Source organism: Gymnoscopelus braueri (genome assembly GCF_963280865.1).
Source record: "Gymnoscopelus braueri genome assembly, chromosome: 20".
In the NCBI taxonomy this organism is placed as follows: domain Eukaryota; kingdom Metazoa; phylum Chordata; class Actinopteri; order Myctophiformes; family Myctophidae; genus Gymnoscopelus; species Gymnoscopelus braueri.
In genome coordinates, this window is record NC_137622.1 from 44005500 (window position 1) to 44033283 (window position 27784).

Here is a 27784-nt window from a genome sequence, read left to right on the forward strand (position 1 = left end):
ACTGCAGAAAGCTGTTGACCAATAACAACCGTCAGCTCGTTACTATGGGAACTAAAACGGTAAAGCTTGCGTCAAACTTACAGTATTTAGATATATAAATGAGATATAACTGTGTGTCTTCATGTTATATTCACATTATGTTGAATTCATTGTGTTGCGATACCATTTGGGACTGCTGGTTTTGTAAAGACATCCTGCTGAACAAGGGGATCATGAGGTCCCTGCGGAACATGGGAGCGTTGCTAACAGCAACCTGCACAATGTACTACTAATAATAAAATAATAACGACCTGACGATCTAAACATCATTATACATTTACAGAAAGAGGACTGAAGGCATAAAATACATTCTCACTAGGAAAGTAATCAGAACAAGATATAATGCAGGAACTTTTGTAAAATATAGTTTTATTTTTTACAGCAAAAAAAAAGTAGTCACGTGACTCAACCTTGAATTGATCAGACGATAACGGACTACCGTATTTGTTTTCAATTGCAGTAGCCGGCATACTACACAGACAAAGCCACATCAACCCACAGAATAACAACAAATCACCTACTAAGCCCCGTCGGTAGGCAGTAGCTCACCTACTTACACCAATAAAAGGTCTGATTGAATGTGATAATCTCCCATTCAGTGCATTGACAGCATCCGAAGCCGGTGGCCAGTGTCATATGACTCCCGAGATAATTTACCTAATTTGGTGGGGGAGGGGGGAGAATCATGTTTCTGTTAGAACAACTTTTTGTCACATTTGGCTCCGTATTGTATTGTATCCAGCAAACTTTGAAAGGCAATTATAGCCATTCAAAATGGAAAATGAAAAATCTGGATGATACACGGTCATCACAGGACTCCAGAGATTTGGGGTTTTTGGTTCCTTATTTGGTAAAGTATCTTCACTTGAGTTCTATAATGTTTATGTTAATGGTAAAACAAAAGAAAAAGTACTTTAAACTTGCAAATTGTCTTCCAATTGTTGCGGGGGATACAGTAACAGAATTTATTTAGAAAGCATTTTTTGAGGTACACTATATAGTGGAAAGTGGTACAACGATTCGGACACTTTTAGGAGCAATGCTGTGTGGACTTTTATTCTTTTGAACTGTTACCCTGTGTCCAGCACCAGCAACAAACTGGTCTTTTGGTGTCCTTCTTTATGTTGGGGTCTCCAATTTGAGCCACTGGCTATTCTGTTTTTTGTTTGTTTGGAGGCCGTAACAATGTACATTGTGCAGGTGGATTGTCTTCCTTGGTCTACAGATTGATTGAATATTTTATTAGGCAAAACATGTAAAACAGCACAGTTACATTTAAAATACTTTGTCTGAAAGGTCTGTTCAAAAAAGTCCTTGCGGTCTTGTTTCCAATGAGGTCCTTGGTATTCAATTCATAGTCATAGTGGCACCACAGTTCAAATATCAATACAAAAATACAGAAAAAGATAACACTATGTACAAACAAAAATAAAAAAAGCAGGAAAAAAATAAAATAAAGCTATATGTACAAAAAAGGGGGGGGGGTCGTCTGTCTAACGGGAAAATAGTACTACCTCCTTTTTTGGCCTCCAGAAAGGTGAGTTTTTAAGGTTGTCTTAAATGAGCCCAGCGAACTGCATTTTTTTTAGGGATGGGGTTAGATTATTCCAAACCTGGGTGGCAGTGCTGTAGAAGGAGAATTTGCCCATGTTTGTTTTATGGGTGGGTGGTACCAGATCGTTGTTAACGCTCCCTCTAGTTTTGTGACTGGGTGTCACTAACCTTTTGGAGGTATTTACTCATAGGGGGCATTTACAATTTTGAAGACCAATCCCATTTTTTGTTTAACCCTGTCTTCCACCCTGAGCCAGCCTAGGCTGGCAAAATGGGTGGGAGAAAGGTGGGTCATGGGCCCCAGTCCAAGGAGTAGCCGAATCAGTTTGTTTTGGGAGGTTTGAAGCTTAGTCTTGGAGTACCAAGAGGTGCAAGCATATAGTCAAAGAGGGGCTGAATTAGGGCACCTGAAAGGGTCCTGAGGGCATCCTTGTTGACAAAAGAGGAAACTCTGCCCATAAATCTGGTTCTCTGGTTAACTCTTTTGATCACCTTTGTAGTTGGAGCATGCAAAGTTTGACACGAGAGAGAGAGAGAGAGAGAGAGAGAGAGAGAGAGAGAGAGAGAGAGAGAGCGAGAGAGAGAGAGAGAGAGAGCTCATGATTGATGGATATTTTATTGTCTATTTTGTCTGTTTGTTAATGATTTTATGGTATAAGACATACATATGCATAATGTGTAACCATCACGTGGATACAGAGAAGGTCAACCACATTGGACGCACACACTAGCACAGTGTGTCCATGAACTGTACACTGCCGAGAAATGTTGTGAATTCGTCTGGCCATGGTGTCGCTTGCACCTGGAAGTTTTGGCTACCTAACCATGAGAAACTGAACTGTTGCCATTCCTGGACCCTTCTATCAAGATTGACTTTTGCCACGAATCATAGGAGATATGATTCAGAAGACCTTCTGCAACAGCAGCAGCAGCCTGGGCCCTCCGGTTGGTGGGGGCCTGAATAAACCAGACGACAACATGCTGATTGTGATGAACAGTTAAACTAAACAACCACTTGAATATTAGGAAATCTGCCCTATTGAAGCCAGTTGTGACTTTTTATGCGAAGACTAAGGATCGATTTTGATCGCTGTTTGTAACGCCTCTCGTCATAATTGTTTGTGCAAACTTAATACTTGTGATTTGCAATAATAACCCCTTCTTTGGAAAGTCGTTGTGGTCTCTTTTTATTCAAACATACTTTTTATAACGATCACCTAATTAGAAATTAGACCGTGACAAGGTCCAGGTTTCGACTGATAACTTGGTTCATTATTGTAGATATTGCATAAAGTTCTAAGTTATCAATGATCTTTTTAATTCAGAGCACAAAATTACAAATGGGAAAACAAATCATTATCAATGTTTTCATTTTGTTTTTGAAACTTAATATTGAAACAAATAAGTAGTACATTTCCAATTTCCTATTTTTGCTATATCCTGAAAGGAAGATACACTGATTTGGTGATGATTCCCCACTTTTCATATTAAATTAGATACAAAAATGCTTCATAAAAAAATACCCCCTTTCGATTAACATTTCAGATTTTAGAGACCAAAAAATGTCTTGACTTTAAGATTGTAGAGATAATTTCAGAGCTTACTTAGTGACACTGCTTATGGTTTGATGTTACCACTAGGCAGCACCAGGGGGGCAAAGATCACACCGATGATCGTCTCTGTCTTCCAGCTGTTGGAACCTGTTCGTGTGATCTTTAGTAACTGAGAACAGAGCAAAGAAGAAAAAAAAAATTGACCACTGTAGTTTCCAAATCATATGACACACAGATAGATAGATAGATAGATAGATAGATAGATAGATAGATAGATAGATAGATAGATAGATAGATAGATAGATAGATAGATAGATAGATAGATAGATAGATAGATAGATAGATAGATAGATAGATAGATATGTATATATATGTCACAGGACGATTGAATAACCAGGACGATTGAAGACAGAGCGCTCGTTTTTAGGCACGGGGCTTCGGGGCGAGGCGGGGCGGGGCTTTGCTGCGACGCGGACCTGTCTGTTGTTGTTCCCCCCCACGTAGCAATCAGGGAGAAACTAAAACAATGCGTGTGTGCGCGGGCGCGTGCATGTGTGTGCATGCGTGCGCATGTGTGTGCATGCGTATGCGCGTGCGCACAAACGCACAAACGCACACGCACACGCACACGCACACACACACACACACCCTCCCTCTAGTCTGGCTTGCATTGCCCTCTAGCGTTGGTTTTACAGAATTGCCTGAAAACAAGCGCTCCTTCTTCAATCGTCCTGGTTATTCAATCATCCTGTAACACACACACACACACACACACACACACACACACACACACACACACACACACACACACACACACACACACACACACACACACACACACACACACACACACACACACACACACACACACACACACACACACACACACGATATATGTCCTGTAAATTATTATTTACCTCTTGTTTCTGCGACTTATTCTCCAGTGGCAGAACCAGGATTCCTCCCACGTTAAGCAGGTTCTTCATGCAGTCCTCGTACTCCTGCTTCACCCCGGCACCCACATACACCCTGTCATACTGATGGTCCTTTGGGACAACCTCCAGACAGTTGCCCACCACAAAGCAAGGCTCGCAAATCTTAAACCTATACGCATGCATGCAAGCACACACACACACACAACACAACAAACAGAAAATATTATTAAAGTCTGTTACTCAACCCATTATGCCATTTGGTGTGTGTGTGTGTGTGTGTGTGTGTGTGTGTGTGTGTGTGTGTGTGTGTGTGTGTGTGTGTGTGTGTGTGTGTGCGTGCGCGTGCGCGTGTGTGTGTGCGTGTGTGTGTGTGTGTGTGTGTGTGTGTGTGTGTGTGCGTGCGTGCACGAGTGAGTGTGTGTTTCATTTTACTTTCCAATGGCCCCTACTTTGAAAACCTGTGTATTAATCCACCACAGGGAAACTAAACAATATATATTCTATTCAATACTATAGGAGGATCCTTCACATTTAGGCTCTTCTAACTTTGCAAGTGTGGACCACTCACCTAGTATCCATCACCGCACGGTAGATGGCAGGAGATGACAGGTGGATGTTACCATGACGCCAGGGCAGCTTATCATAGGCACTTCCCCTGAACTCCTCCAGGTAGTAGTGAGCCCTGTCGACGGCCTTGAACGCCTGTTCCACCAACTCAGAGCGGTTGTGCCGATCCTCCTTCAGGTTGACATTCAACTCGTTGCAAGAGATGAAGAAGATTATGACATACTACTTGAGGCTATTCTCCTACAACAGTGCGGGTACCCACGGATACCCGACGGATTCCCGGCGGGTACTTGCGCTTGATGTGTAAAAATGGGTAAAAAAATATTTATATTTATTCACAGGGACGAGTACGGGGAGTGCTGAACTGAACGCAGGCGGGTCTTTTATTTTGAAGGTTAAACTGGAAGTGCTTTATATGCAGTTCTGTTGAGTTGAGTCTTTGTTGCTATCCTGATTCCTGAATGAACCGCTCGGTAAACTGAACAGTGTCTCGTAAAGGTCAGAATACTCGCCAAATAGGCTCATGTTTTTGCTCATGTTTTCATTAGCTTATTTAGATGTTAACGTGAAACTGTTTGTGGACATGAATGATAGGATAGGGCTATTTCCGTCTGAAAACTTTAATAATGTGTCAGTGCTCAGCCAGCTATACCGAAAGTTGTGATTGTAATTTGTTTCTGTTGTATCTTGTGTTCAAATGCAAGGCAAGTAAAAATAAAGCACTTTTACATTGCGTGACTGTCTGTTATGAATGTAATCACGGGTAACAGGGCGGGCAAACAGGTCCATTATTTGACGGGTAGGTCGGGTCTTGATTGAATTTTGAGTTATTCACAGGTGACGGATCGGTATGGTCTGATTATTAACGGTGGGGAGGGTGCGGGTTTGCAAAATTGGGCCCGTGCAGGACTCTTAAGATAAACTACTCAATTTCCACAAATTGTAGAGTGTGGTTGCCCGATGCAAGTTGTAGTGAAATCAGCATCTGAATGTTGTGAAACTTTGCACGCACACTCCCAGTAGGCCCATTATTTTTTTATATCGACCTCATGGTGGCACTATAACAGACAATGGCCTGGACTGAATGGCATGATGCAACTCCTTATATAGGCCACGACCATTTGTGCCAGACTAGATTTTCTGCCATTTCACCTTATCTTCAAAGCACATGTTTTTGTGATCAAGATGCATCGCATGTATCAGTTAGATGTTTCGGATTCCATTCCAATTGGCTATGACTGCCTTCCAAAGTTTGCCGACCCTAGGTCGACTATGTACGATTTCGATTTGTGGTCTGTGTGTGTACAAACAGTGAAGGTGTGTTGTTAAACACACCTTCCCTGTGTATACGCCTTTATACACAGGGAAAAATAGCGTTACAGCGAAATAAGGTTAAAATACACACTTGTGCACTTGTGACTTCTGCTCAGAAAAGAAGGCACTTTTGGGGGTGGGCTTTATATATCGCCCCCTAAACCTACAATTTAAATTTGGAGTTGATTGGATGTTGCTTTCATGATATATGGCTTTTTATTTTTTTAAGAAATAGGCCCCTCAAACTAATTGTGGAAGCCAGTGTATTCACTCAGTAGAACCCAATCACAATGGCCCCATTAAAATGTGTTTTTTTTGGACAAATTGTAGTGTTTAACTCAATGTTTGATCTTATATAATTATGGTTGATTCGTGTAGGTTAAAATACATATCTGTTTCACTGTGCAAAGTAAGTCAGTGAGGAGATTTTAGACCAAACATCTCTTGCCTTTATATTGTTAACATGCTTATTGATATAAAAGCTTATGTAGCCTTACTGCTTGTGGTTTGATGTTCCCTCTGGGCAGCACAAGGGGGGCATAGGACAAGGGCAAGATTGTCTCTTTCTTCCAGCTGTTGGAACCTGTACGCGTGATTTTTATCATCTGAGAAAATAACAAAGAAAAAACAGAATCATTGCTTAATATAAAGAAAATGCTATCTGAAATGTATCATTTAACAATATGCAATCATTCCATTTTCAGAAATGTTAGCATCCCACATGAGTTTTATCTTCATGTGAGTCAGAAGACATTTGACTTCACTTCATTGGATTTCATGTGACCAAATTCAATGTGTTTATTAAACTTGACCAATTTTTACACTCTCAAGGTCCTTACACACCGGGGCGATTTTTTTCATGCAAATAATACGTTTCTTTTTAAAACCTTATAAAGTCAAAGCAAGCTTCCACACCAGTTTCGCGGAGCGAAAAAAGCGTCTTTTAATTATTCGGAACGAGTCTGAATTTTGCGTATATTCGCATATTCGCCGGTGTGTAACCGCCTTTAGAGCTCAGGATATGTTAGAGATGTGTGCCCTGTGTATACCTCATTCTCCAGTGGCAGAACCAGGATTCCACCCACTTGAAGTAGGTTCTTCATGTAGTCCATACTCTCACGCTGCACCTCGGCGCCCACATACACCCTGTCATACTGACGTCCATCTGGGACAATCTCCAGACAGTTGCCCACCACAAAGCAAGGCTTGCAAAACCTATGCATGCAAGCACACAGACAACACAACAACTGTCACTCTCAATTCCCTTCCCTTTTGTATACTCTTCATTATAATGTGAAATAATCTGATACCTGTCAAAGTGGTCGCTGTTCTTAATGAACGAGTCCAGTTTCTGACGTGCATATTTAACCACGTCGTCAGCATGCAGCTCAACCCCATGGTTCACTCCAAATGGACCATAAGATATAGAATACATTTTACTTTATTAATACAAGTCCTCCCAAACGTTTCCATGCCAATGACTCAAAAAGACATAGCCTCTGGCAGCTGCTCCTGCAAAATGGCTTTAAAACACGGATAATCAAAAATAGCTAAAACAGTGAAAAGGTCAGATCTAAAAGCTCTCATGTCATGTTGTCACGCGTTGAGCGTCGCATCACATTGCTTTGTGAGCTATCAGTTCTGCTATTTTATAGAGCTATTTTATCGGGATAAAAGTGATTAAACTGGCACAATAATCTTATAAATTGAATTTGAATTTAAATGTTGTGTGTGTGTGTGTGTGTGTGTGTGTGTGTGTGTGTGTGTGTGTGTGTGTGTGTGTGTGTGTGTGTGTGTGTGTGTGTGTGTGTGTGTGTGCGCGCGCACGCGTGCAACGGCGTGTATATGTGCGAGTGAGTTTTACTTTCCAATGGCCCCTACTTTGAAAACCTGTGTATTAATCCACCACAGGGAAGCTAAACAATATATATTCTATTCTATTCTATTCTATTCTATTCCATTCTATTCTATAGGAGGATCCTTCACATTAGGCTCTTCACATTAGGGCCACATACTCACCTAGTATGTGGCCCACCATGGTGCTGAGGTAGCCAGTCCCACTGCCCAGGTTGAGGAAGGAGAGTCCAGGACGAAGGTCCAAGGCCTCCATCACCTCACCATAGATGGCAGGAGATGACAGGTGGATGTTACCATGACGCCAGGGCAGGTTTTTGTAGGCACTTCCCCTGAACTCCTCCGGGTAGTAGTGAGCCCTGTCGACGGCCCTGAACGCCTGTTCCACCAACTCAGAGCGGATGCGCCGATCCTCCTTCAGGTTGACAATCAACCTATAGCCTACATTTGCCAGTCGGACAGGGAATAAAGTTCCAATACCGAATAAAGTAAGAACACAATTCATTTACAAGCTTGTTTTGAAAGCAACTGTTTAAAATACAGCAATAAAGCCTAACCGGCTTTCTGTTGTAGCCTACATAGTCCATGAGCCAGACAAGATTTCATTATCGAAAGAGTGGGCAAAACCAAACCTATATTAAATTGTTCATAGGGTCAATAAGAGTAAATAAATATATGATAACCTCTCCACAGGAGCAGCTTTTTCATGGTTATCACACATTTTGTTATTTTCCCCATACGTACATGACAGGTGAAAAAATGTCAAAATTTAAAAAAGAGTTATCATAATGAAACTTCCTGAGTTGATTACTTACATGAAGACAATGATTTATCGTATTACAAGTTTTCTGAAATTGTATATTTAAATATGCAAATTAGGCATTTAGTCCATGAGCCAGTGCCCCAAAATTGAGCCAGATATTGTATATTCCCTCGTTAAAAACCTTTGACTCCAACATCTTAACAAAATGAAATAAGTATGTTGACTCTGGCTTTGTCCAATGTTCCAATGTTGATTCTGGAAAGTTATGCAAATGTGGGCATATTTTCCTAATGCCTAATTTGCATATTTAAATATACAATTTCAGAAAACTTGTAATACGATAAATCATTGTCTTCATGTAAGTAATCAACTCAGGAAGTTTCATTACGATAACTCTCTTTTAAATTTTGTCATTTTTTCACCTGTCATGTACGTATGGGGAAAATAACAAAATGTGTGATAACCATGAAAAAGCTGCTCCTGTGGAAAGGTTATCATATATTTATTTACTCGTATTGACCCTATGAACAATTTAATATAGGTTTGGTTCTGCCCACTCTTTCGATAATCATTGCACAATTTTGGGGCTCTGGCTCATGGACTAACATGCATGTCTCTTTGCTTCTTTTCCTGCGTAATGTGTTTTTAAGCCTGTTAAAATAACATACAAAATATTCCCTAGGCCTAGGCTACAGCAGGTTAATAACAAAATGTGATAAATTAGGCATTTAATAACAAATGAATTACAACTGTTGTCTGCCTGACACCGCCCCAAAATGATTGCTAAAGTGTGAAGCACATCTCTCCCTCCACCGCATAATAGTTAATGGTTCATCTATCATGAAGTAAGAAACAGTGTTGCTACCTACCATCAAATCTAGCCTGTGCCGCTGCCATGTCTCCTGTATAAAGAAAAATAGACAAATCCACACTTAACATCCATAATTTTTCTCTTTTATCTACAAATGATTTGTACATTATTGAGACCTGCAAGCTTTTCTTTGCATCGAAACAGGTGCCATGCACAGACATTTTGATGGAAACAGGTGGCATGCACAGACATTTTGATGGGCATGCAGGTGCTCAAGTGAAAAAAAAGGGCACCTTGTGCGGTGCATGTAACGCCTTAGTAGCTCACTCTGACCCAATGGCAGTGTTGTACTGTACATGTCAATGTTAAATATCAAGTAAAACATGTGGATGTGGTATCAAGATAAAAGTGGTTACTTGCAAGCATAGAAACCTGTATCATGAATAAGTACCAACAACCACAAACAATATTTTACAACAGCTAAAAACACTAATATGGTGCCATTTAAGTGTTATTGTATTAAAGTAGACATTCTTCGTGTTGTCAGACAGTGTTAGTGTGTGTACCTTTGATAAACAGACCATAGAATGAAGCTACTGGAGTATAAGAGAAAGTACGATACTACATACTAGTCTGATAATAGTATTTATACTATAATGCAGCACATTATGTATTTTTAGCCATTGGTTTCAGTGTAGTATTTAAAGAATAGTATATATAACGTTACAGTGAATACAGTGTGTAGTACTTATAGAATACAGTATAACGTTACAGTGAATACAGTGTTACAGTAGGACAGTTTACAGAGGTTCTTCAAGGTGTTAAACAGTGATGTAAACATTCATTACCTGAGATGTTATGGTGTGTGTCAACAGTGTGGTTGAAGCGTGGCAGGTGAACTCTACAGGTCACATGACCTGCTGTCCTCACTGTCACATTGCTCTGGACAATGTAACAGTGTGGAGAAGGTTTCTCTGTTCACCTGCATTGAAGAGTGTGTATGCATGTGCGAAATTTAACATTGTGTATGGTAAAGATTTTTGCGCACAAGACAACGTAGAACGTTTTTTATCTACATTTTATGGCAGATTATACATTTCACTCAGTAGTCATTAACTATGTAATATTTACCTTGTTGGTTTGATCATACATTTATATAGAATATATTTCAAAGTCATTTTTATTCAAGAAAGATCTAGGTTTGGGAGAGGTGGTGTGGCGCACTAGCACCCTCAATTAACAGGCCGCCACTGATGACACTGAAACTTACCAACAAGGAGCTGGATCAAAGTGCTGGCGTACAGTTGTGGAGAAGAACATCTGTACTTCCCCTCGTCTGAGAGCTTCACCCTGGACAGTTTCAGTGAGATGTTACCATCAGGAAGATGATCAGGAAACAGAGACGTCCTCTCTTTGTACAACAGGTTCAGGTCTTGCTCATGTTTGTAATGTCCATCTTGGAGGAGATGTATGAGGTACGGCTTCAGGTCCGGTCTGGACCACTCCACTGTCTTCCTGGCCATGTTGAACGGTGGTTTAATAAGACATGGAAGGATCACCTCATCTCCCACTTTGACCAGGATGTCCTGAGACCCGATCACCTGATGTTGTCCTTAAAACAAAACCAAATGAAGCATGGTGTTAGTTCATGATGCACACTGGAGTCATACTGTAATCATCTGCCTGCCTGCCTGCCTGCCTGCCTGCCTGCCTATCTAATAAATAACAATTGTAGCCTACATTCTGTACTACTTGCAGATGTTATAATAAAAAAGGATATCTGGCGCATACTGCTAGCGGAATTGAAAACAACATGTGCGTTCGTGTGAGCGGGGAGTTAGATCCTAAGGGGAAAAATGAAACATGGCACACCCGGTCAGCTCAGACCACACAGACTGAAGAAAGCATAGAGTAGCCTACTATAGTTATACTGTACTGTATGTGACATGATTAAAATGAAGTGAGGGAGGAAGGGTACATTTCTTGGAAGGGGAAAAGTGCATTATGAATCAACCACTTAATTAATGGCAGCATATTTTATCATTTCCTTTTGAATAGGAACTTTAGTGTCAACTTAATAACTGTTCCAGCCTGGGGGCTGGGTGGATAGCGCAGTGATAAAACTATTGCCTATAATAGCTTGTAGATTTGCTATTTTCTGAATTTTTTTTTTACTGTGAAGTGTTTACTCAAAGACAGTTCTGGGTGCCCATGGTACTCAAGAAGTCTAATCTCATGAACATGCACTGATACCAGCAGCCATGCTCATGCACCTTTTGAAATATCATGTACATAATGTTTGGATGGGTATGCTTATTATGCTATGTGTACATATGTACTGTAGATACATTGTTGTCTCTTTTTATTCCTTCTTTTTGTCCTTCCCTTTTGAGGTAATTACTTTGTTTGAGTGTGTTCAGTACTTTATACTTCTACTAAACTACATCTTGTAGGCAAATATTATACTTTTTGGTTGGAGTTAACTTGCTACAGATCCATTTTCATGGAAACTGATTTTATGTATTGATTATCCTTTCTATCATTGTATTTATATGCCATTGCAATGGCTGCCCTATGTGTCACTTGTGTTTAATTATAAGCTAGTTGCAGTTATTACATTTTCCATTAATTATGTGAAAGATATATATAAAAACATTTACCTGCATGACATTGTATTTCTCCATTATGCAGAGGCTGGAAGGTTCCCTCAGGACAGAGTTCACATGATGTTGCTGTGAACACATGGCTCAGATCAGACACATGGCTTCCTGTTGGACACACAATCACATTGGAATTTTTCATTTCATAAATGCTTTTGTAGGACTAAACTATATATATATATATATATATATATATATATATATATATATATATATATATATATATATATATATATATATATATATATATATATATATCCACAATTTCGAAGTGGAAATAAAGAATATCTTAAAATAAAAGCATACATTGTTGGCCTTGAATATTAATATGTATTAGAAAATTCAATCAGAGCAGTCATTCCTGTTGATTTGTAGGCCTATTATCAATTAAATTAAATGAATGAATAGGCTAATATTGTGGCAATGTTGCTATAAAGACTCGACCTTGACTCGCTCTGTGAAGCTTGACGCAGCTTGTCACCTGCGTGGTCTGCTCCAGCTCGGAGCACTGAAAGGCAACCATGTCAATAAAAGCAACGGAAGTGTTTCTGTGCATTAATTTAATGTAAACCGAAGCATATTGAGCCAAAATATGTTGCCGGAACAGAGTTTCTTCTTCTGCGATTGTATCTGTGAGCCCACCGACCGTCTGTTTTCCTGTCTGTGAGCCCACCGACTGTCTGTTTTCCTGTCTGTGAGCCCACCTACTGTCTGTTTTCCTGTCTGTGAGCCCACCGACCGTCTGTTTTCCTGTCTGTGAGCCCACCTACTGTCTGTTTTCCTGTCTGAGCCCACAGACAGTCTGTGAGCCCACCTACTGTCTGTTTTCCTGTCTGTGAGCCCACCGACTGTCTGTGAGCCCACCTACTGTCTGTTTTCCTGTCTGTGAGCCCACCGACTGTCTGTGAGCCCACCTACTGTCTGTTTTCCTGTCTGTGAGCCCACCGACCGTCTGTTTTCCTGTCTGTGAGCCCACCTACTGTCTGTTTTCCTGTCTGTGAGCCCACAGACAGTCTGTGAGCCCACCTACTGTCTGTTTTCCTGTCTGTGAGCCCACCGACCGTCTGTTTTCCTGTCTGTGAGCCCACCTACTGTCTGTTTTCCTGTCTGTGAGCCCACCGACTGTCTGTGAGCCCACCGACTGTCTGTTTTCCTGTCTGTGAGCCCACCGACTGTCTGTTTTCCTGTCTGTGAGCCCACCGACTGTCTGTTTTCCTGTCTGTGAGCCCACCGACTGTCTGTGAGCCCACCGACTGTCTGTTTTCCTGTCTGTGAGCCCACCGACTGTCTGTTTTCCTGTCTGTGAGCCCACCGACTGTCTGTTTTCCTGTCTGTGAGCCCACAGACAGTCTGTGAGCCCACCTACTGTCTGTTTTCCTGTCTGTGAGCCCACCGACTGTCTGTGAGCCCACCGACTGTCTGTTTTCCTGTCTGTGAGCCCACCGACTGTCTGTGAGCCCACCGACTGTCTGTTTTCCTGTCTGTGAGCCCACCGACTGTCTGTTTTCCTGTCTGTGAGCCCACAGACAGTCTGTGAGCCCACCTACTGTCTGTTTTCCTGTCTGTGAGCCCACCGACTGTCTGTGAGCCCACCGACTGTCTGTTTTCCTGTCTGTGAGCCCACCGACTGTCTGTTTTCCTGTCTGTGAGCCCACCTACTGTCTGTTTTCCTGTCTGTGAGCCCACCGACTGTCTGTGAGCCCACCGACTGTCTGTTTTCCTGTCTGTGAGCCCACCGACTGTCTGTTTTCCTGTTTGTGAGCCCACCGACTGTCTGTTTTCCTGTCTGTGAGCCCACCTACTGTCTGTTTTCCTCGCTCCAACCCGGCTGGGACAGAGTCGGCTACTGACTGACTGTGAGCAGAACCTCCCCGCTCGCTCGGTGTCATGTCGCAGGATCCATAAATTGAACACAGTTTTTGACTTAAATACTAGAGGTGTAACAATATAGTAACTGCATCGAAAAATCGTTTTGAATTTTCAACGATCTACTATATCGATATGCAAACAGCTAAATATCGGATTGTTTGACTTTGTATCGTATCGAATCGTTTTGCAATGCAAATAATCGTATCGAATCGTTCTGCAATGCAAATAATCAATTATATCAATACTAAGTACCTTTAAGAAGAAAAAAAGAGAAAGAGGGGTTTATATCCAGTATCCAGGTATTTATTTTTCACACAGAATTTTTGGGTAAATAAATAGTTACTATATCGATTTTAAATCATTGAATCGAATCGTATCGTTCTACATTAACCTGTCCTGTATCGTTCATGTATCGTATCGACAACCAAGTATCGTGATACGTATCGAATCGTTGTTAAAACTTATCGTTACACCCCTATTAAATACAGATTCGGGGCTTATTTTGTTTGCGGGCACATACACAAATTCAACAGATAAAATGTACACAGGGACCGCTCCAACGTCTACCGGTGTTAATTTCACTCCAAGAGGTTACAAATGGACCCGTGGTCCATGTCTTTTGTACCATCTCAAAGTTACAAAAAGTAAAACTCCCAAAACGTCTATTGTAAGCCACTCGCTCATATTGAACATGATTCCTGGCCTGTTATATAAGTATATTGTTTATGAGCAGATAAATCAGTTCCTGCTGTGTGCCTCTAAGGGCTTGACTATGTTGGTGCTGGTTCTCGTCGGTTGGAGCTGGGTGAGGAGTCAATTAGACGTTCTCTTCACGTTGGTCGCGGCGACCACAATTTTTTCTTTTTTCTTTTCGTGACCCCACTTTGGGTTGCGACCCATAGTTTGAGAACCGCTGACATACACTAATGCACAACCGAGTTACACTAACGAACATGTGACATCAAATCCAACTTTAGACATCTATTGAACAATGAAAATATCATCATTACTTTTTCAGTTTACTTTTATTAATAAAATATTAAATATCAAAGATAGATATAAATGAAACTTCTGCAAATGTGCACTTGAGTGTGTGTGTGTGTGTGTGTGTGTGTGTGTGTGTGTGTGTGTGTGTGTGTGTGTGTGTGTGTGTGTGTGTGTGTGTGTGTGTGTGTGTGTGTGTGTGTGTGTGTGTGTGTGTGTGTGTGTGTGTGTGTGTGTGTTTGTGATGTACAGATGTATGAGTGAGAGGCTAATTGTTTTAACAAAGTATAGACAATTAAACATGTCACAGGAATGACAACCATGAATAGTCCTCTCCAAAACAAAGCTGAGATGTCTGTAAGAATAAATAACAAAATAAATCCATTATTGTATGAAATGTTATATGGCAGGGAAATAATAGTGCTTCATTCTTTCACATTGCAAAATGGCTTATTACTAAAATAGTAGTTCTGTAAGATGTTGAGCTCTCAGGCTGTCAGCTTATAGTGGAGCTGTGTGTGTGTGTGTGTGTGCGTGCGTGCATGCATGCGTGCGTGCGTGCGTGCGTGCGTGCATGCGTGCGTGCGTACGTGTGAATTTGCAATGCTGCACATCCATGACTCTGACACAAGTACAGACAAGAACAGGATTACAAAATGGCCCAGGTATGTTTTAGGGTTTGTCTCTCATGCAAAGGTGTGATAAAGTCAAGTGAACTTGTATCTGGTGGATCGGTCTCACCTCCTCTCCCCCAGGGTTCACACTTTGGACTGCCTATGCATGTGTTCTTTGTAATCGTATGAGCACGTTTGCATCCATTATACAGTACTAGACCATACCCGGTGAAGGGCGCAGGCGAGAGTAGTTGCAAACTTGGGGTTATTGCACGTCCTGTCGCACGGTTTCTCCCCCCCCCCCCCTCCTCCCCCCCTGGTCACCCCTCCCCACGGGCATAGACCTTGTTGCTTGTAGGGCTCGTTTCGTTTGGCCTTGTTTTCATAGACCTTGCAGCTTGTTTCTCGCGCGAAACCTGGCACAGCAAGGTTGTTTGGACTTTGTAAACTTAACACCGTCCATAGTGTAGAAAGTAGAAAGCAAAGCACTCACGCAATCACAAATCTGTCAATCTCTCATTTGTGACACTCCTGTAACCTTTAAGATTGACACTGGTGCTCATGCCAGCGTAATTTCAGATGAATATCACCAGCTCAGACACCTGCCCCAGTAATCCAGTGACTACTCAGCTTTCGACAGCCCCAGAGGTAAGCTTGACTGTCTAGGACTGTTCACTAGCATAATCACTAAGTGGCATGCCATGCTTAAAGGAGAATACCGGACAAATTAAGTGTTGTCTTTGATGTCTCGTTACTCACCTATTGACGTGAAAAGTGGCGTTCTTTTTTTCCATCGATTCCCCTGTCGTCATTTTTTAAACCCCCTCCGTTGTCATAATGGGAGCGCGTGGGTTAGGGAGATTCGTCTATTATAACCGATGCAAAGTTGTTTTTTTCTCTACTGCTAGTCATTGTGGAGTCTCATGATAGTCAAACATTAGAGTAGCTAGCCTGAGAGGCTAGCGCTACTGCCGAACGATTTAACACTGGATGCTTGTTTCTTTCCAGAACCTGGCAACTCACACACTCAACCCACGTCCGTCCAGCCAGACGGACAACACCAGATAACTAGCGGCCGCGTACGGCTGCCTATTAATCAGCCTGGTGATTAAGGGGGCGTGGCGTAACTAGGGGCAACCAGTGAAAGCCCAACCCAGTACACATAGTCAAAGTGTCATTGAATGAGGCTCCAGATACAGTAGAGTCTAGAGAGAACTTCTGTTGACAGAAGAGGAAATCCTGCCCAAAAATCATCATGTTATTTGATTGACTTTCTTGATCTAGATAAACTTCAAGGAGCCAAAGAGACAGTTTTTCAGTCTCTGAACCTTTAGCTGAAAGGTTTCCAGGATCCAGCTCCAGCAGGACTTTGTGGAACACCTCAGAACTATAAGTGAGGTTCTTCTCAGATCCATCCACAGGTCTGCTAAGATCAAAGAGACTGCAGAGGACAGAGATCCCTGCATCAGTCGTGTAGGAGACACCATGATGGTGGTTATTATTTGTTATTTTGTAGTATTTACATTAACAGCACAGGGTGTGTATATATTATATAGAGTCACAGTGCAGTAAGTGGTAGGACAGGTAGTGAGGAGACAAACAGTTCTTACCAGACAGAGACAGAGACGGACGTTGTGAAGTAACGTAACGTTCAGGACATTAGGAGGTGGAAACCGTTACCAGTAGATCATCAGTTGAGTCTTCAGGTAGATCTTCATCACCTCCTCTGTCAACTCCTCTTCACACCAGCACTATCCTGTACATTATTGTAAAGATTACTGGTTAGAGCTCACTGTCAGGCTGCATGTTACAAGACCAAAGAAATAAATCAAACACACTCCATCATGCATCACCATGAAAGAACCACAATGACAATAAGACACTGGCTTTGTTACATTTTATTATTTTGATAATTGTGTGATAATGAAATGTATTTCAACAATAACTAAATGTATGAATGAATGTACATTCTACTGTGTTCAACACAATGTATTTAACAATAACTAAATGTATGAATGAATGTACATTCTACTGTGTTCAACACAATGTATTTAACAATAACTAAATGTATGAATGAATGTACATTTTACTGTGTTCAACACAATGTATTTAACAATAACTAAATGTATGAATGAATGTACATTCTACTGTGTTCTTCTCTGTCATTTTGTGAACAAATTCATCTCATCTCTGAACAGCATGAAAACAGCAGGACTAGTTTTAAACCTTTATCAGCCACTAATAACGTATTCTGATCATTTCTCATTCTCTCTGGTTGGAATAACTTTATGTGCATTTTCACCATTGGTATAGTTTTACTGAGGTTAAGATTAGGAATAAGGTTAGGTTTAGGCATAGTTTTACTGAGGTTAAGGTTAGGAATAAGGTTAGGTTTAGGCATAGTTTTACTGAGGTTAAGGTTATGAATAAGGTTAGGCTTAGACATAGTTTTACTGAGGTTAAGTTTAGGAATAAGGTTAGGTTTAGACATAGTTTTACTGAGGTTAAGGTTAGGAATAAGGTTAGGTTTAGACATAGTTTTACTGAGGTTAAGGTTAGGAATAAGGTTATGTTTAGACATAGTTTTACTGAGGTTAAGGTTAGGAATAAGGTTAGGTTTAGACATAGTTTTACTGAGGTTAAGGTTAGGAATAAGGTTAGGTTTAGGCATAGTTTTACTGAGGTTAAGGTTAGGAATAAGGTTAGGTTTAGACATAGTTTTACTGAGGTTAAGGTTAGGAATAAGGTTAGGTTTAGACATCGTTTTACTGAGGTTAAGGTTAGGAATAAGGTTAGGTTTAGACATAGTTTTACTGAGGTTGCGTTTAGGAATAAGGTTAGGTTTAGACATAGTTTTACTGAGGTTAAGGTTAGGAATAAGGTTAGGTTTAGACATAGTTTTACTGAGGTTAAGGTTAGGAATAAGGTTAGGTTTAGACATAGTTTTACTGAGGTTAAGGTTAGGAATAAGGTTAGGTTTAGACATAGTTTTACTGAGGTTAAGGTTAGGAATAAGGTTAGGTTTAGACATAGTTTTACTGAGGTTAAGGTTAGGAATAAGGTTAGGTTTAGACATAGTTTTACTGAGGTTAAGGTTAGGAATAAGGTAAGGTTTAGACATAGTTTTACTGAGGTTAAGTTTAGGAATACCTGGTGGCGACCGTTCCCAGGTCACTGGATTTGACCCGGGGCGAGCGTGTTTTGGGGTGAGGGTTCTTGTCTTCAAACATGTTCTACCTGGATCTGTCAACAGCCTGCAGCACATGAGAAAAAACATCCTTATAGTAAATACAGTATTTGTTCCTGTCTGACACAATAATATATCTACTATAAGAGGATGTGATAAACGTTGTGATCACAAGTTGTTAAAGGACTCTAGACACACTGGCCCTCATTTATCAACGGAGCATATAAACCGGCTTATATTTTTCCATATATTCGGCCGTACACCAACGTCGAAGTCACATTTATCAAGGAATCCTACACAGCCAATCCTGGCGTACATCAGGTCGGAGCTTTGATAAATCTCACGTCTGAAAACGAGCACAGAGTCAGGACAACATTAGGTTGTGTTAAGCCCAAAGAGGAAACACAGTTAACACACATAGTCACATACGGTACATTAAACCAGACACTCACACACTCAACCCACGTCCAGCCAGACGGACAGCGTCAGATAACTAGCGGCCGCGTACGGCTGCCTATTAATCAGCCTGGTGATTAAGGGGGCGTGGCGTAACTAGGGGCAACCAGTGAAAGCTCAACCCAGTACACATAGTCAAAGTGTCATTGAATGAGGCTCCAGATACAGTAGAGTCTAGAGAGAACTTCTGTTGACAAAAGAGGAAATCCTGCCCAAAAATCTTGTTATTTGATTGACTTTCTTGATCTAGATAAACTTCAAGGAGCTAAACAGACAGTTTTTCAGTCTCTGAACCTTTAGCTGAAAGGTTTCCAGGATCCAGCTCCAGCAGGACTTTGTGGAACACCTCAGAACTATAAGTGAGGTTCTTCTCAGATCCATCCACAGGTCTGCTAAGATCAAAGAGACTGCAGAGGACAGAGATCCCTGCATCAGTCGTGTAGGAGACATTATGATGGTGGTTATTATTTGTTATTTTGTAGTATTTACATTAACAGCACAGGGTGTGTATATATTATATAGAGTCACAGTGCAGTAAGTGGTAGGACAGGTAGGGAGGAGACAAACAGTTCTTACCAGACAGAGACAGAGACAGACGTTGTGAAGTAACGTAACGTTCAGGACATTAGGAGGTGGAAACCGTTACCAGTAGATCATCAGTTGAGTCTTCAGGTAGATCTTCATCACCTCCTCTGTCAACTCCTCTTCACACCAGCACTATCCTGTACACTATTGTAAAGTTTACTGGTTAGAGCTCACTGTAAGGCTGCATGTTACAAGACCAAAGAAATAAATCAAACACACACTCCATCATGCATCACCATGAAAGAACCACAATGACAATAAGACACTGGCTTTGTTATATTTTATTATTTTGATAATTATGTGATAATGAAATATAGAAATGTATTTAACAATAACTAAATGTATGAATGAATGTAGATTCTACTGTGTTCAACACAATGTATTTAACAATAACTAAATGTATGAATGAATGTACATTCTACTGTGTTCAACACAATGTATTTAACAATAACTAAATGTATGAATGAATGTACATTCTACTGTGTTCAACACAATGTATTTAACAATAACTAAAAGTATGAATGAATGTACATTCTACTCTGTTCTTCTCTGTCATTTTGTGAACAAAGTCATCTCATCTCTGAACAGCATGAAAACAGCAGGACTAGTTTTAAACCTTTATCAGCCACTAATAACGTATTCTGATCATTTCTCATTCTCTCTGGTTGGAATAACTTTATGCACATTTTCACCATAGGTATAGTTTTACTGAGGTTACGTTTAGGAATTAGGTTAGGTTTAGACATAGTTTTACTGAGGTTAAGGTTAGGTTTAGACATAGTTTTACTGAGGTTAAGGTTAGGAATAAGGTTAGGTTTAGACATAGTTTTACTGAGGTTAAGGTTAGGAATAAGGTTAGGTTTAGACATAGTTTTACTGAGGTTAAGGTTAGGAATAAGGTTAGGTTTAGATATAGTTTTACTGAGGTTAAGGTTAGGAATAAGGTTAGGTTTAGACATAGTTTTACTGAGGTTAACGTTAGGAATAAGGTTAGGTTTAGACATAGTTTTACTGAGGTTAAGGTTAGGAATAAGGTTAGATTTAGACATAGTTTTACTGAGGTTAAGGTTAGGAATAAGGTTAGGTTTAGATATAGTTTTACTGAGGTTAAGGTTAGGAATAAGGTTAGGTTTAGACATAGTTTTACTGAGGTTAAGGTTAGGAATAAGGTTAGGTTTAGACATAGTTTTACTGAGGTTATGGTTAGGAATAAGGTTAGGTTTAGACATAGTTTTACTGAGGTTACGTTTAGGAATAAGGTTAGGTTTAGACATAGTTTTACTGAGGTTAAGGTTAGGAATAAGGTTAGGTTTAGACATAGTTTCACTGAGGATAAGGTTAGGAATAAGGTTAGGTTTAGACATAGTTTCACTGAGGTTACGTTTAGGAATAAGGTTAGGTTTAGACATAGTTTTACTGAGGATAGGAATACCTGGTGGCGACCGTTCCGAGGTCACCGGATTTGACCCGGGGCGAGCGTGTTTTGAGGCGAGGGTTCTTGTCTTCAAACATGTTCTACCTGGATCTGTCAACAGCCTGCAGCACATGAGAAAAAAACACCCTTACAGTAAATACAGTATTTGTTCCTGTCTGACACAATAATATATCTACTATAAATAGATATGATAAATATGGTGAACACAAGTTGTTGCAGGACTCTAGAAACAGTGTTTATGAATATGGATGGTTCTTTGTAGGATTCATCATAGATTTCACTTGTGTCCATGTCTAGTTCCATGTGTCATTACTGTGTTTGGTCACTAGATGGCAGTCTAAGAGCACATAATGGACCAAGTTCTCAGTCTGACTGATTTCAGTGATTTTGATCAGATTAAAGTTTATTAGAAAGAGTCAAACTAACAATAGAATAAATGTTCAGAAGCATCTTCTATAAAACACTAAAGCTCTGGGATATTTCATAACATCAAAGGTTAAAGTCTCAATGTGTGATTTCTTCAACTGGGTGGCTGTATATAGAACAGTTTAATGATCAAACCTAAACATCATAATTCTACATATTGTGTTCATTATTTAGTAAAAAGATCTAATGTGAGGAGATCCTTTCATATTGTTTCACTGATCATAGATCAGGACTTTATGGACAAATAAACACTAATCCAGTCATGAGATTTATTTTAGCTTTTGATTGAGTTGTTTCTTTTCTCTTCTGCACTGTAACTGTATCTATGCATGTTTACTTATTTATGAATCCTAATGTCCTTTTATAATGTTATAATAGTGTTTCCTTTGCTTGACAGAGAGACAAAGATCACAGAGTCAAAGAGGATCTTGTTTGGTATGAAGTTCTATGACTTACCAGCATTATGTGTGTCTTTATATCAGCCTGGTTTACTGGAGATCTGTTCTGTAGTCTGTTTCACACACACAAACACACACGCGCACACGCACACACACACACACACACACACACACACACACACACACACACACACACACACACACACACACACACACACACAGATCTATAACTAGACACAATGTTAATACATACAGTTGTCATATAACCAGTGGTGTAAAGTAACCGAGTACATTTACTCAAGTACTGTACTTAAGTAAACTTTTTAGGAATGTTTAGTGTTTTAATTCCATTAAACCCTTTTCCTCCCTCGTTTACTTCCTGTTTACATTGAGTGTAATTCCGTCTTTCACCAGATGCGCCCCGTTACTACCACCCATTGGGAACTTCCGACAGAATCGGCCACAGACGGGATTAAAACACTTCTTTATTGAATAATATGGATTAATACATTACACAAACACTCCGTACACATAGTTAACATTTAGGACAAGCGGGTAAACACCTTATATTTATCATTTGTACATGTTTGGAGAAATACAGGCTTTACTGGTGACATTCCAGGACAAACTGGGGGGGTGGAGCTAAGACTCTCGTAGATTAGATACTAGAGCACCGAAGTCTGACGTCATTGACTCATCCTACCTGGGTCGCGGTTTCCCCCGTTATAGACGTGTTTAATAATAATAAGAAGTGTGTTCCATAAATAAACTAATAACCCGGAGGTTTGACTCTTATGGATATGAAGCATCAACTGACGGTGAGAAAACATTAATGTTACTTCAGACAAAATGAGTAAAATCTTCTCCATAAACAGACTGTATGAAATATGAGTGACTGACTATCATAAACAATACAAAGCCTCATCGACAACAGCGCCGAGACACTTTGTTTATTTATGGATCATAATTCATATATGAGACGATTTTAAGACCCGATGTTATTCTCTCTAGAGAAATGACTTCCACGACCCAGGGGATGAGCCAGTGACGTCAGGACTTCTGTACTCTAGTGCTTTCAGATTAATACAACATAGAACAATAAAGCATTGTAGATCTGCAATAATCGCAGATCAGATCTGCAAGCCCTGCAGAAAGTCTTTGTATAAAGAGCAGCATGCACTAAATGAATGATCAAAGAGTTGATGGATATAAAGTTGATACTTTGTTACCAGAGTCTCGTGCTGTTTGGTGACTTTCTGTGCAGCCTGGTGGAAACCGTTGTCCTTCAGATGTTTATGGATTAAAAACATTAACTTATTGTTCACAGACATCATGGATCAATACATTAAAAAGCTTTATAAATCACTGTTAAAAGCTGTTATTATTACTGTAAAACACATTCTGAATCTGCACGCATGTCTCACTGTACCGCTCCTCAACTCTGAACCCGGATGTTGTTGGTCCGTGAACTGACCGCAATGCATCATGGGAAGTGTAGTAAAAGGGTATTTTAGTAAGACCAGTGAGGTTAGTGGAAAGACTGGTGATGCGAGGTTAGGAGAGGTTACTGTAGAATAACTAGACTAGAGTCACTAGAGTCACTAGAGTCAACTCTAGTATTAGTTCCCACACTTTTTAGCTCAAAACCCAAAAGAGAAATGTAATAATAATAATAAACTTTATTTGTAATACCTTTCATGACATGAAATGCAGCTCAAGGTGCTTTACAGAAAAAGTGCAAATAATTTAACAATAAAGTAAAAAAAAGAAGGGAAAAGCATAAAACATTAAAATAAAAGCAAAAAAGATAGATAGATAATATAGACGCAATTTAATAGACGGGACCCAAACTAGTGAAAATAGCAGATCTACAAGCTCACAACGCGGCGCGAAGCGACGCGTTGTGAGCTTGTGAGCTTGTAGCTATTTTCACTACTTCTTAAACATTTTTTTTATTTATGTATGGAAATGATCCGATTTTGTTATATATACTTTTGAAAAATGTTAGAATTAATTTCAATCTTTATTTCAGACCAAAGGGAGATCCATAACACAATAAAAACACCATACAAATCTAAATAACTAGAAAAAGTGCTCCTCGGAGCACAGGTCTCTGCCAGGTCAGGTACATTATTGTGGCCTCCTGGTGGCGCTATAATAGGCCAATGTGAAAAGGGTGCCATTTCTTCTTAGGCCTTTCAGGGAAATCGGACACTGCATTCATGATTCGAGGCATTTTGTGCCAAAAATGTATTTTGCAAAATTAAACCTGCTGGTGGCGCTATAACAGGCCAATGTGAAAAGGGTGGCATCTCTTCCTCGGCCTAGTGGGAATGCGAGTGTTAAATTTCACGGAAATCTCAAGCTGCGTTCATGATTTGAGGCATTTTGTTCAAAACGGACCAATCCTGCAAACTTTGGAAGCCAACCTTAGCCAATCAGGATGGAATATGGAAAATCGGACAGATCCGTGTTGATCACATGACTATAGAGATACTGATTTGCATGATGTTTGGATGAAATCTGTAGGAGTAATATCAAAAAATTAGTTTTGCCCAAATCGTCCTCCTGGTGGCGCTATAACAGGCCCATGTAAACATTTTGGGGCAGAGGTTCTGAATTGGCATCCAGGGAGTGTGTGTGCACAGTTTGGCAGCGACCGGGCCAACGGTGCCTGAGATTAATTGCTCACAGACAGATGGACACACGGACGGACACACGGACACAAAGACACACGGACACACTGACGGACGGACAGGGGGTAAAACTCTCCAAAAAGAAATCCACCATGTTCAGTTTCAAACATACAGACAAGTGTTCCAATGGCTCCACAGTCTGGAGGAGAACCTGACAGAACTACGTATAGAGTTAGTTATGACAGCAATGAATGAATGAATGATTTATTTTCAGTCCTTTTTTTCACAACAAATCAAAAATACTTGTGTGGACTTTAGAAAAAGAACACAAATGTACACGTTCAAAGTCAGCTCACACACAAAATCCAAACTCAATGACCGAAAAAAGAAATAGACTGAAGCACAATGCTTATTCTTTGCCTATCCTTTACAATACTTAAAAACAGAATATATTTTAATATTAAAACAATCTTAAAATACGCTGCAAGATAAAAGAGAGAAAAAAAAGAAATAATATGTTTTACTCAAAACTGTACTCCTGAATTTCAGAAGATCTAAGTCATTTACTGACTCACATGCCCTACAGCTACACATACATCTATACATAAGGTTACTTACAGTAGCACAGCAGAGCAGGTGGGAACCCCAACACTAACAAACACATACATCTATACATAAGGTTACAGTAGCACAGCAGAGCAGGTGGGAACCCCAACACTAACAAACACATACATCTATACATAAGGTTACGTAGCACAGAGCAGGTGGGAACCCCAACACTAACAAACACATACATCTATACATAAGGTTACCTAGCACAGAGCAGGTGGAACCCCAACACTAACAAACACATACATCTATACATAAGGTTACGTAGCACAGAGCAGGTGGAACCCCCAACACTAACAAACACATACATCTATACATAAGGTTACGTAGCACAGAGCAGGTGGAACCCCCAACACTAACAAACACATACATCTATACATAAGGTTACGTAGCACAGAGCAGGTGGGAACCCCAACACTAACAAACACATACATCTATACATAAGGTTACGTAGCACAGAGCAGGTGGAACCCCCAACACTAACAAACATCTGGGTTGTACAGGAGCTTCTTGGAGCTCTCAGCAGCAGCTTTTGTCCTATGTTTGTAGAGAGTCCTGCTGGAGATACACAGAGACTCCACAATAGATTCATACAGGGAACACAATACATTACAGTGTTGTGGGTTCTTTGCACTTCATATCCCGACTCATAATAACCACATCTTTTGGAACTTTAATATTAACCAGCAAGGCATCAGAATGATTCAAATATTTATCCAGATCTTTATTGGTTAATTTAGACCAATCTATTTCCCTGCTGTTATCCACAGGAAACAACACAGGTAAACTGTCTGTATTTAACCCTTTATCCACAGGAAACAACACAGGTAAACTGTCTGTATTTAACCCTTTATCCACAGGAAACAACACAGGTAAACTGTCTGTATTTAACCCTTTATCCACAGGAAACAACACAGGTAAACTGTCTGTATTTAACCCTTTATCCACAGGAAACAACACAGGTAAACTGTCTGTATTTAACACATTCAATCCGGGAACACATCTGTGTCACTTTAGATTTCTTTGGCTATTCAAAAATATCAGATCTACAAGCTCATAGCGCTGCACCGAGTGCCGCGCTATGAGCTTGTAGATCTGCTATTTTTGAAGAATTGTGAAAATGTGTGCAAATCTTTGAACATATATTCTACAAACAGTTTATTGAAAAAAATACGTATGTTTCTATATCAGTGGTTTTCCAACTTTTCCATGTCAAGGACCACCAACATGATATGTATTTGGCCGCAAACCCCCGTCTCAAAATATGTTGTTCCAGGGACCCCCAGAAGCACAGATCGGAGTCAAATGTTTTAGCTTTATACAGTATATTCAAAGATTTACACACATTTTTAAGAGTTTTAAAAAATAGCAGATCTACAAGCTCATAGCGCGGCACTCGGTGCCGCGCTATGAGCTTGTAGATCTGCTATTTTTGAATAGCCTAAGAAATAAAAAAATGACAGAGATTCGTTCCCGGTCTTAATGGGTTAACACCACACTAAAGGGGGAGTGGTCAGTGGTACTGTAGATCATAAACTATTTCTATTGTATCAATAGAGTCATGAGCATCTACTGTACAGAGACAGTGATCAAGACAGGAAGTAGTGTTTCAAGCCTCACTGATAATTAGTATAATTATTCTCAGGTAAAAAAAAACGTAAGAAAAAATCAATCCACTGTCTGAACATAAATCCATTAAATGATTACCAAATAAAGATTTAACATCAGTTACATCTGCATTCATGTCACCGACAACATAGATGCAGGTGGAAGGATTATGCTGAATAAAAAACATAATGAATGCCATTCTACTGACATACTCATCCTCATTATGATAGCACTCATAGTGTATAAACATTCACAGTTATTAACCTTTTACCATGACAGAACAGCTCTATCCCAATAGCCCAGTCAACTCCTAATCTAATGACATTAACCAACTGGTCATGTTTTTGGTTCCACAGAGCAGCAACTCCCCCTGGAATCCTCCCTCGTACCACTTTAGAACACAGGTCGGTGGTGGATTCCCCCGCCCTGTGAAAGTCCTTATGGATATAAAGTTAAGACCTTCCAGGTCTTGTTTAGCCAAGAACGTCTCCTGGACACACAAAATGTCACATCTCTCTAACAGTTTGTCCACAACAATACGGTGTGATTGATCAGTTTCACTGTGGCCAACACACAGCCCTCACACATTGTAAGACACAACACAGATGTTTATGTTCATAGAGAGATAGTTCATGTCACAGAGACTATGCAGTCTCAGACTGGCTCTCAAGCAGAGCTGCAGGTGTCCTGAAGTTACAATTGTTTGTCTTTGATCTCACTATCCTGGTTGACTACCTGGTGAGCTTGTTCCTACAGTATCTCTGACTGAGAGCTTCCCATACAGGAGACCATGTTAGAAGTGACCTGTACATAATAATAATAATAATGATAATAATGATAATAATAATAATAATAATAATAATAATAATAATAATAATACCAATACTAATAATAATAATAATAATAATAATAATAATAATAATAATA

The 27784-nt window shown here is 40.0% G+C and overlaps 1 protein-coding gene across 5 annotated transcripts; it reads right to left on the reverse strand.

The window, feature by feature from the left end:
* Positions 1–388: 388 nt before the first annotated feature.
* LOC308076499 (protein-L-isoaspartate O-methyltransferase domain-containing protein 2-like) lies at positions 389–23432 on the reverse strand. 5 transcript variants are annotated; one of them, XM_080416823.1, is made up of 17 exons: positions 23234–23432; positions 22063–22117; positions 21178–21281; positions 19737–19889; positions 18668–19567; positions 17128–17273; positions 12051–12158; positions 10661–11002; positions 10239–10372; positions 9449–9481; positions 7982–8257; positions 7273–7366; positions 7012–7177; positions 6460–6567; positions 4650–4837; positions 4064–4250; positions 389–3315 (listed from the first exon to the last, which is right to left on the reverse strand). In XM_080416823.1, the coding sequence occupies exons 10-17, from the start codon at positions 9474–9476 to the stop codon at positions 3211–3213; spliced, it is 1152 nt and encodes a 383-aa protein (XP_080272949.1). In that variant the 5' UTR covers positions 9477–9481; positions 10239–10372; positions 10661–11002; positions 12051–12158; positions 17128–17273; positions 18668–19567; positions 19737–19889; positions 21178–21281; positions 22063–22117; positions 23234–23432; the 3' UTR covers positions 389–3210. The 5 variants fall into 5 exon arrangements, with proteins under 5 accessions (XP_080272949.1, XP_080272950.1, XP_080272951.1 ...); XM_080416824.1 differs by having other exon boundaries at positions 18668–19586; XM_080416825.1 differs by adding an exon at positions 9684–9740 and having other exon boundaries at positions 18668–19889.
* Between the last annotated feature and the right edge of the window lie 4352 nt (positions 23433–27784).